At 37.2% G+C, this 11,784-nt stretch overlaps 1 protein-coding gene across 2 annotated transcripts in view; it reads right to left on the minus strand.

The window, feature by feature from the left end:
- The window catches only part of CLGN (calmegin), a 32,421-nt gene extending 21,370 nt beyond the window's left edge, over nt 1-11,051 (minus strand). For both annotated transcript variants that reach the window (XM_030925707.1, XM_010353462.2), the window contains exons 1-3: nt 10,928-11,051; nt 2,518-2,670; nt 173-246 (exon numbers count right to left, since the gene is read on the minus strand). In XM_030925707.1, the coding sequence (XP_030781567.1) occupies nt 173-246; nt 2,518-2,661 (218 nt within the window). In that variant the 5' untranslated portion in view covers nt 2,662-2,670; nt 10,928-11,051. The remainder of the gene's footprint in view (nt 1-172; nt 247-2,517; nt 2,671-10,927) is intronic.
- Between the last annotated feature and the right edge of the window lie 733 nt (nt 11,052-11,784).

Raw genomic sequence — 11,784 nt, forward strand, 5'->3', positions numbered from 1 at the left:
CAAATTAAACATTCTATCAATTACAAAAATATACTAAGTACTGATTTACGTTGTCAATTAAACTACTTTAAATTTTTTTTTAGATCTGTAATAGAGGTAATTTTCACAGGTCAAAACTTAATAACTTCAAAAAAGCTAGTAAGTCAAAACATTCTCTTGAATGAATACTCACCCAGCCAACCTTCCACTATCAAAAGTTTCTGCAAAATATACTTCTCCTATAGGTTGAGGTGTCTTATATTTAATCTAGAAAAGAGATTTTCCAAGTCTAAAGTTATTCATTTTCACAAATATTTCAATTAAATAATCTTCCTAGTGAAGAACATAGTATGCAATGCACATACAGGTAATACAGATATGAGGTGACAAACTCATACCTGTACAAAACTTTGTATCCTAGTAATGATAAGGTACAAGAAAATATAAGAAATACCATGATGACAAAAATACTATACATACAAACAGTGGATACACTGACCCCTTCTAACACAGAAGGAACAAAGGGACTCTGACAAGTGATAATATTTATGGATAAAACTCTTTGGGAGCAAAGGAAATAGCATAATGAAAAGCATATAAGATGTAGAGCTTAGTAAGCACATAGGCTTTTAAAATTAACTCTTAAGTTTTACTGTTAGGTATCCTAAAATATAATAATATAATTTTCCAAGATTAGGAACCCAGAGAATGAAAAGATTCTATGGAGATAGCATTGCAAAACAATGATCAACAAAGCATTGTTTCAAGTGCCTTTGAAGTGTTAGCTGTTAGGGTGGCAATAATGATGACGGTGGCAGTGGTATTGCTGGTGATATAGTGGCTCCTTTAATTCTTATAATATTCCTATGGGGGAAATACCATTAGTGCCCACTTTATATATGATGAAACTGGGACAGACAAAGTAACTTGCTTACTGCTGTCCAGTTAGATAATTGTAGGACTTAAATATAAAGCTAAAACTGTCTGGCTCCAAAGCTCATACATTTTTACTACATGATACAGAATTCACCAACAAAATAATTTAAAAGAGTAAAGACTGATAAACTATCAAAAGATAATTTAAACTGAGGACCAATAAATAAAAATTTGCCTACAGTAATACGTTAATCTGGATCCTCTCAGAATCAGCCTGTTGTGATTGTATCTGTATGACTAGTGAGATTTCTTCCATTAGGCTTTAGGGAAAAGGGTGCAGAAATACTTTTTCTATTTTCACTGTCCCTATCCCACCCTGATAGTAAAACACTTCCTGTCTATTTAAGGGAGTAAAATCGGTAATTACACAAAATTCCACATAATTACTGACAGGGTCAAGATTCAGCTACCTAAACTGCCAATCTTCTATGAAGTTTACTGAATTACAACTTTACTGTTCTCTGTATTTTTACAGATTGACAAAATGGGCAACGGTGTCACAAGAGGCTTCCTTCTGATAGGCCACCCCTAAAATCAGTTTATTTTGCCCTTTATTTATACTTCACCCTATGTAGATTACTCATGCTATAAAATTAGCAGCATCAAAAATCATTCTTTCCCACTTCTTATCATATTCTCAAAGTATCACCAAATAAGTCAAGAGTGGTAGTTACCTGTCAATTTCTTTGAAGTATTAATATTAACCTTCAAAGACCCTGAAGTAACTGTATCTAAGTCAGTAATTATTAGTACTTGGAGTACTTACTCTGCAGATTACAGAACTAGGCTTAAAAAAATTGTCCTTACAGAGTTTAAATTTAACAGGGGAAACATACTATTCACCTTAGACAGTGAAACAACACATTTGCAAATGAAAAATTCTTAATAAGAGGAAATGAAGTAAATAAGTCTGTAACAACTACATATTATTCCCTTTGGCCCTTCAAACAGTAGCTGGCACAATATAATTAATGCTTTCTCACCATCAAAAATATTACTGATTATCACAAGGTTAGATACATTTCTCAATGTAAAAGCTCCTATGTATCATCAAGGTATACAAAAATTCCTGCAATTTCTCAGACTCCTGTTAATCACTACTTCAAAATACATGTTTTAACAATGCTGAGACAGAAACATGAGTCAGGTTTACCAAATGCTCACCCCTCACCATCACTTCCTTTTCTAATTCATCCTCCTTCTTGGCATTTTCTTTCCTCAGAGAAATAAAGACAAATACTTTACTTCTTGAAGAATTGCAAATTATATGGCCTTTTATTTGAAAAGATCTAGCAGTGTCAGAAATATGAATAAAAACCTTACTATTAACTTAGTTCTCCGTAATCAGTGACAAACTCCTGTTTTGATAGTAAAAACCTCGCCCATATTTATTTGTTTAAGAAACTGTGCTAGGTACCATGAACAAATTTCTGAAGTACGTGGGCTCTCTAAAAAATAAAGTAATAAGACGCTTAGAAAAAAATCGATGTTTTTCTGTCTTTAAAATGAAGACTACTACAACTGAAATGAATCATCAGAGGTCTATCACTTTATTGTACTATGTAAAGGAACAATTTATGACTCATTTCTCAATAACCATACCTCTGAGGAAAGTTCACCTTCATTAACATCAATTTCTTCTGAATTTTCTTCAAAGTTTTCCATCTCAACATCATCATCCATAAATTCTGCATTAATTGAGATGAACAGAAGACCCAAACATAGCCAAAAGACTTGGAAACGCATATTGATTATCTGTGAAATTAAAAGTAATTAGTGAAAATAAAATAAAGTTGTGAAAATAAGTGTTAAGTATATGTAGAAATAAATAATTTCTCCATAATAGCTCTTTTATTCTAGGATGGCTTTTAAAACAAATCACTGACAAAATTATTTAAATTATGCTTTGGGCAAGTGAAAATACAAACTTGAAATCTTTTAGGAAACAGATTCTATAGCTGCAGGCCTTTGTCCAAAAACAAAGAGCCAATGGCACAAAATCTAAAGATAAAGATGATAGTAATTATCAAACACAAATAATATGTAGACCTCTTTAAAAGAAAAAGTATCATGATTCCTAAATGTTCACTGAAATTGTTTTTATTATAATGTTGCTTATATAAACATAAAATGGAAATTTTATAATTATAAAACCAAAATACATTTATATATAAACACTGAAAAAAGATACAAAAAATGTTTTATCACAAATTTAATGTGGTAGTGTTTTACTAAAATCAAATCACAGTCAAAAGATCAAACAAATATAAGGTTTATTGTAATCAGGTAGACTGCTATAGAGAAAGTTCTTTTGCATTTATAATTCCTATAATTTCATGATTATATAATTACTTATATATTTATGGACAAAGATAACACAAAAATGATGGACGCTGTCATTAATTAGGAGACTTTGATCTCTCTAAATCACAAAAGAGGTATAACTGGGATAGGAAGTAAATGTAAAGGGATCAATTTGACACAATGAAATAGGCTTATTTCCTTAATTTCCTAGTTGTTGGCACAGAAATTTATATATCTGCAAATTGCTTATTAATTATGAACTCTAAAAGCTTCATTATTCTAAAAGTCTAAGATCCTTCCATGTTATGTAGTAAAAGGTACTTTACTTGACTTGCTATTAATCATTTTTGAGCAAAATAAAAATGCATAAAGAGTAGCAATAATGAACATTAATATAACTTTAGACCCATATCCTCTCTTTCAAATGAATATACACTTTAGGTTCCAAATAATTAATTTGTTGAAAAAATACATTCTAAGTGCTTTGTTTGAGCTCTGGTGTATTGGGCTGCCAAGGAAGAGTTAAGAGGAAGTCAAGCAGGCAGTGCTCTATCTGGAACTCTACTCTTGATTCAACCAGAGCACCCCAATTTCATTTGTATTCTATATTATGGTTTTTCCTGACTTTTCCTTAGAAATAGTTGCCAATGCTTCAGAAAAAAGCTCAGAAAACACTTTATCTTGAAAGTTTGTTTCTTCTTTAAAATTCTATGGTCTTATATTTACATAAAAGAACTAGCTAATTTAATCTTTGCAGCCCAGGACATGAATAGAGTAGGTACTGTTCCCAATCGACAAAACAAAAACAGAGATTTTTAAAGAACTGCAATTAGTTACAAGGCATTCTGTAGACAATGCAGTTCTATTGTTTTTATTTGTTCCTTTTTTAAAAAAAAAATCAGAAATACAGACTTCATACTTTGTGTAATGCTGCAGTATCCTATCATTTTTCAGTGCTGCACCAGCTGACAATTGAGAATTAGATCATGAAATTCACAGTATTGAAGTCTATCTCAAAATGGTGCCAACATGTTATCAGTTCCAAACAAAACTATGAGGTTTGTCACATGTCATTTCTTAGAGAGGTATGCTACTGACAAGTCTGTTCTGAAACTCTGAGAGGCCAGATGCTGGGGTAATACTAGAAGAAAATGAAGTAGTTAATTTATGCATTTAAAATTGTTTTAAATCGCATGGTAAAATATATTCTCATTGTTGTACAACTAATTTCCTAAACTTCCTTCGTGCTCTAAAACTAAAACTCTATACACATTTAACAACTCCCCACTGCCCCGTCCCTCCAGCCCCTGGAAACCACCTTTCTAATATCTATCTCTATGATTTTGACTACTCTAGGTACTGCATATAAGCGGAATCATACAGTATTGGTCTTTCTGTGACTGGCTTATTTTACTTAGCATAATACCCTCAAGCTTCATCCATGTTGTAGCATGTATCAAATTTCCTTCCTTTTTAAAGCTGGACAGTCTTCTATTGCGTGTAAACACCACATTTTGTTTATACATCCATCCGTCAGTGGACACTTGGGTTGCTTCCACCTGTTAGCTGTTGTGAATAATCCTACAATGAATATGGGTATACAAATAACTCTTTGAGACCTTGTTTTCAATTATTTTGAGTATATACCCATAAATTGAATTGCTGGGTCATACGATAATTCTATTTTTTTTTTTGAATCCTCATACTGTTTTCCATAGTGGCTTTAACATTTTACATTCCCACCAACAAGGCACAAGGGTTCCAATTTCTACACATCCTTGCTGACATTTGTTCAAAATTATTTGGTTTTTCTTTTTGATAGTAGCCATTCTAATAGGTCCTAATATGGGGCATCACATTGTGGTTTGATTTGCATTTCCCTGATGATTAGTGATACTGAGCATCTTTTCATGTGCTTGTTGGCTATTTATACATCTTCAAGGGAAACATGTCTATTCAAGTCCTTTGCCTATTTAAAAATCAGGTTTTGTTCTTGTTTTGAGTTGTAGGAGTTCTTAGAAATTCTGGATACTGACCCTTTATCAAATATATGATTAGCAAATATTTTATCCCATTGCATAGGTTTTTCATTCTGTTGTGTTCTTTGATGCACAGAACTTTTTAATTTATTTTACAATTTATTCGAGTTAATTTTTGTCTGTGATTTAAGGTAAGGTTACAACCTCATTCTTTTGCATGTGGATAGCCAGTTTCCCCAATATCATCTCATGAGAAAACTGTTCTTTCTCACAAAATGGTCTTGGCACTTTAAGAAAATATTTGAATATATATGTGAGAATTTATTTCTAGGCTCTTTATTGTATCCCATTGATATGTATGTCTGTCTTTATGCCAATCTCACACTGATTTGATTGCTATAGCTTTGTAATAAGTTTTGAAACAGAGATATGAGATTTCCAAACTTTTTCTTTCCCAAGATTGTTCTGGCTAGTTGGGGTCCCTTGAGATTCTAAATGAATTTTACTCTTCCTGCAAAAAGGGCTATTAGGATTATGATAGGGATTGCACTGAATCTGTAGATTACTTTGGGTTGTATTTCCATTTTATTAAGTCTTCTAATCCCAATGAACATAATGTCTTTCCACTGATTAATATTTGTTTCTTAATTTCTTTCAGCATTTCATAGTTTTTCATGTACAAGTATTTTACTTCCTTGATTAAATTTGTTCCTAAGTATTTTATTCTTTTTGATGTTGTTATAAGTGGAATTGTTTTCTTAATTTCCTTTTCATTGTTAGGATAGAGAAGTGCAACTAATTTTTGTGTGCCAATATTTTTACCCTGCAACTTTAGTGAATTCATTTGTTTGTTTTTTGAGATGGGGTCTCACTCTGTTACCCAGGCTGGAGTGCAGTGGCACCATCATGGCTCACTGCAGCCTTGCACTCCTGGATTCAGGTGATCCTCCACTTCAGCCTCTAGAGTAGCTGGGACTACAGGCAAGCATCATCATGCCCAGCTAATGTTCTATATTTTTATGTAGAGATGGTTTTTGCCATGTTGCGCAGGCTGGTCTTAAACTCCTAGACTCAAATGATCTGCCTACCTTGGCCTCCAAAAGTGCTGGGACTACAGGCATGAGCCACCATGCGTGGCCTTCATTTATTATTTCTAACAGATTTTTGTATTGTGTTTGTGATATTTTACGTATAAGATCATGTTATCTGCAGAGATAATTTTACTTCTTCCTTTTCAATTCGAATGTCTTTTTTCTTTCTTTTTCTTCCCTAATTTCTCTGGCTTGGGAGAGTAGAAAAAGCAGGCATCCTTGTCTTATTCCAGATCTTAAAGGAAAAGCTTTCAGTCTTTCACCATTTAGTCTGATGTTAACTGTGGGCTTTTCATATATGGCCTTTACTATGTTGAGGTGGTTTCCTTCTATTCCTAGTGTACTGAGCGTTTTTTTATTATGAAAGAGTGTTGAATCATGTGAAATGCTTTTTCTGCATGAATAAAGATTATCACGTGTTCTCCCCTCTCTACATTGTTAATGTGGCATATTACACTGATTTTCTTATGTTAAATCATCCTTAAATTTTAGGAATAAATCCTAACAACATGGTCATAGTATACAACTCTTTTAATATGCTGCTGACTTTTGTTGTCAAGTATTTTGTCAAGAATATCTGCATCAATAACCATCTGGAATATTGCTCTGTAGTTTTCTTGTAGTGTCTTTGGCTTTGATAACAGGGTTATGCTAGCTTCATAGAATGAATCTGGAAGTGTTTACTCCTCTTCAATATTTTGGAAAAATTTGAGGAGGACTGGTGTTCATTCTTCTTTCAATGTTTGATAGAACTCATCAGTGAAGCCACCTGGTCCTGGGCTTTTATCTGCTGGGAAGTTTTTGTTTACTGATTCAATCTCCTTACCAGTTATAGGTCTGTTCAGATTTTCTACTTCTTCATGATTAATCTTGATAGGGTGTGTGTTTCTAATAATGTATCCATTTAATCTAGATTATCCAATTTGTTGCCATACAATCCTTCAGGGTATTCTCTTATAATCCCTCTTATTTCTGTAGAATCAGATGTAATGTCCTTTCATTATCAATTTTAGTTATTTGAGTCTTCTCTCATTTTTCTTAATCCAACTAAAGGTTTGTTATTTTTTGTTGTTGTTGTTGACTTTTTCGAAGAATTAACTCTTGATTTCACTTGTTTTCTCTCTTGTTTTTCTATTTTCTATTTTGTTTCTCTCTGCTCTAATCTTTATTATTTCCCTCTTTCTTCTAACTTTTGGGTTTCATTTGATCTTTTTCTAGTTCCTCAAGGTGTAAGTTAGGTTGTTAACTTGAGATCTTTTGTCTTTCATGTAAGTGTTTACAGCTATAAATTTCCCTTTTAACACTGCTTTCACTGTATCCCGTAAGTTTATATCTTTTGTTCTCATTTTCATTTGTCTTAAGATGTTTTTCTAACTTCCCTTGAGACTTCTTTGGCTCATTGTTCAAGAGCGTGCTGTTTAATTTCCACATATTTGTGAATTTTTCTTGTTTTCCTTCTACTATTGATTTCTAGTTTCCTTTGTGTTCAGAAAACTTACTTTGTATGATTTCAGTCTTTTAAAATTCATTAAGACTTGTTTTGTGGTCTAATATGGTCTATCCTGGAGAATGTTCCATGTGCAGTTAAGAAAAATGTGTGTTCTGCTCTTGTTGGGTACAGTGCTGTCCATATGTTTATTACATTGAGTTGGCTTGTGGTGTTATCTATTTCTTTATTGATCTGTATGGTTGTTCTAAGTTATGCAATTTTAGTACAGCAAGAATTTGCTTATATGGTATAGGGTAGAACATTTAGTGCTAATGTCACCCTCTTCCCTCCTTATAAATTAAAAGGTAGCATGCCCAGGGTTCCAAGCTTCTTATGTACTCCTCACTCCATGAGGCTTGCTGAGATCACTAAGTATCAGTTGTGCCTTCATAAGAAGGGAGGCACTAAAGAACTGCATCCTTCTGCACCAACACGTATCTTTGATCTCATGTATGTTCTCTGCACTGCTTCTGTGCTAGTTCAATAACAAATTGAAGCACAAGTAACTTTATCCATGAATGAGATACCATTCTTCCCAATCTTTGAAATCTAGATCAAGTAGTCTGGTCTACTTTAAATAATTACACCAATATCACCTAAAAACCCTACTGGATCTCCACTACCACCCCCAAATTACAAATTATAAAGTGCAGCTCATGTACTGGTATTGAAGTAATGCTCACTGTCACATCAAAGGTAAGTAGGGCACACAAAGAAAAGACAATCACAGGATATGTAATATCTGTTGTAAAATGTGGGAGAAATTGCTGGCTGATCAACAGGGTAATTTCCTTGGCACTAGATGTGACCAGGTAACTGAATTCCAGCCAATAGAATGTAAAATAGAAGATCTATATGCCACTGTCAGCCGTTGCCCGTAAAAACTTCCCATAATTATGATTTATAATTCTTTATGATCTTTCCCCATCTGGTTTGATGCAAGTAATTTTGAAAATCATGGTTGAAAATCGCAGAATTACAAGGTAGAAAGTTGCAGAATCCCTGAATCATTACTTGGAGGAGAGCCATTTTATTAGTCAGAGTTCATCAGAGAAGCAGAATCAATAGGGGGTGTGTGTATGTGTGTGTGTGTACATACAGGCATACCTCATTTTACTGCACTTTGATTTATTGCATTTTTCACAAATTAAAGGTTTCTGGCAACGCTGCATTGAACAAGTCTACAGCTGCCATTTTTCCAACACTATGGTCACTTTATGTTTCTGACACATTTTTGTAATTCTTCTTTTTTTTTTTTTTCTGAGATGGAGTCTTGCTCTGTCACCCAGGCTGGAGTGCAGTGACACAATCTTGGCTCACTACAACCTCTGCCTCTTGGGTTCAAGTGATTCTCCTGTCTCAGCCTCCTGAGTAGCTGGGATTACAGGCGTGTACCACCATGCCTGGCTAATTTTTGTGTTTTTAGTAGAGACGGGGTTTCACCATATTGGTCAGGCTGGTCTCGAACCCCTAACCTCAGGTGATCCGCCCGCCTCGGCCTCCCAAAGTGCTGGGATTACAGGCGTAAGCCACCGCGCCCAGCCTTCTTTCATTCTCAACACACCTATTTAACACATTTCTGTACATGCTATTTCTTATAACTGCGATGCCTTTCTGCTGTTACTCAGTTTTAATGGCTGACTGAGGATGGGACCAACACTGGCATATCCCAGAAGTGGTGTCTGACAATCACCTATTATTTAAAGTTTTAGTTGTCATGTGGCTTCAGGAATGCAACGTAGAATGATAGAAAAAAAAAGTACACCGAACACGGCACCACCGCACCAAGTTTCTAGTTTTATTATTAAAAAGGCAAGTGATTAAAACTGCTCTGCACCTGTTTTCTCATTTGTGACATGAACTAGACAATCCAAAGATTCTTTAAAATTCATAATTCTAGCTTTCTATTTAAAAACACCAATATTTATTAGGTACTTAGTACTACAGCTAACTTACAACACTGTTCAATTTCTAGACAGATGTATCGACATATTTACATCATTTACACACAGTAATTAACCTTATCAACTAGCTAAGACAGAGAGTACAGAATATCTTGTTCTGAGGATTTGGGGATGAGATCTAAATGTGACTGGAAGATCAAACCAATACGACGTGAAGGCAAAACTCCAAACTGAAAAGAGGTCAAACTTACAATGACCCAAAGGAGGGCTACCTCGAGTGATGTCGACATTTGTAAAGCAAGCAAAATCATCAGATGAGATTGGGATTTTGCCTGCTTTTAAGCAACAAAAAGTTTCTATGTTAATGAATCCTCTTCTAATTTGAGACTTCTTCCCGAGGCCACGTTATTTACCTTTTCTCTCCCAGTCCTGAGCTTTGGTTGCCATTTGCTTTTAACTCCCAAGCAAACACCTCCTCCTTGTTGCTTGGGCAGCTGCTATAAATAAAATCAGCGAACGTGTCTGATTGATGGTAAACAGGCCTGGGGCGATAATGAGTCTAGTAATTAGGGCCTCTCTGGATTCAACCCAGCCCTTTAGCCCGCCCCCTGGCGGCGCACACTGGGCTACGCGCGGGTATCCAGGGAGGGGCCGACAGTCCCTGGCCCCACCGCGTTGAGGTGAGGTCCCTTCGCTTCCACAGAGGTGGAGACTGCGACAGTCGAGCCTATTTTGGTCTCGTTCGGGTTCCTGTGAGTGGCAGTCAGCGGAGTGAGCAGCGCCCAGATGCGCCCCGGGCCCCCTCCACAACCCTTGGGAGAGCGCCCCGGGGCTCGAGCGTGGAACGGGGCCGCAATGGCAACCGCTGGGATAACGGCCTCGGCTCCCGGTGGCTCCTCAAGCCAGCAGGGAAGGCCGTCTGGGCTGGGAACCTAGCTGTCCCGGCAACCGTCCGCCCCAGCCTGGGCGCAGCAGTGGACGCGGCGGTGCCAGAGACACAAAAGGACCCAGGTGGGACCAACCCCCTGCGTCCACCCACGGGGCCGCCAGAGCCCAGTCAAGACCCTAGCTCGCTGCAGCCCCATCGCCAGACTCAACATCCACCCTCACCTGTCCCCGACCAGTTCAGCCCTCTGGCGGCAAAATAACTGGGTGCCTAGGGAAGCAGCTATGATCCGCTTCCTCACCCCAATCCGCGCGCAAAGGGCAGCGGGACAGCGGGAACGCGGCCTGCTGCTCACGCACCTCTTTTGTGGCCTGTTTTCGGCAGTGACAGCCCAGATGTCCGAGTCGCTGCCACTTGGTCCCCGCGTCTCTTCAGACCAATCCCGCCGGCGGCCGCAGAGCAGCCACTAACCGCGCATGCGCGTGCGGCGGCGGGCGAGAGGCGGCGGCTGCCCCAGGCGCGTGCTGCGCGCTCCTGCTCCGAGGGCCTCAACCGCCTCCAGGGGGAGCCGCACAGCAAGCCTGTGCCGCCGCCGGCCGGTTGTGCAGTGAACCCCGCTCCCGGGTTAGCCGAGGAGGAATTCCTCCTGCAAGTACCAAGACTTTTCCTCCTCTGAGCGCCCGCCCTCTCTGCAGACCGTGGGGTTCTACCTCCTGTTGCTCAATGCTTGGGTCCTGAATTTTATGTAAATCATATTTATGAACAACGTCCAGTAATAAGTGCAGCAAGATTAGGGCTCTAGGCTTTCTCTAGAGTTTTATATGTTAACGGATCTGCGGTCGTGGTGATTAATAAGGATCTTTCCTGTCTGGTGTGTGTATATGACAAATACAGATATGTTAAGTGTTAATAAATACATTGTATATAAAACAATATGTTCTTTTTCTCTCCAACAACACTATTAATAAGAGCTGCTAACATTTATTGTGTTCATTGTACTCTAAGGGGCTTACATTCATTGTTTAACCTTCATAGCAAGCCAGGTGATGAAACTGATGATAACTTGCTCGAAGTTACACAACCCGTAAACAGTGGAAACAGGATGTAAATCAGGTCTGTCTCTCTCAGAGCCTGCAGTTTCAATCACATTGAAATAAAACTACAGCATAAATGCAGTGTTCAATCACAAGCTGCTTTACCTTTTATATATTGGATC

Source organism: Rhinopithecus roxellana, chromosome 2 (genome assembly GCF_007565055.1).
Source record: "Rhinopithecus roxellana isolate Shanxi Qingling chromosome 2, ASM756505v1, whole genome shotgun sequence".
Classification (NCBI taxonomy): domain Eukaryota; kingdom Metazoa; phylum Chordata; class Mammalia; order Primates; family Cercopithecidae; genus Rhinopithecus; species Rhinopithecus roxellana.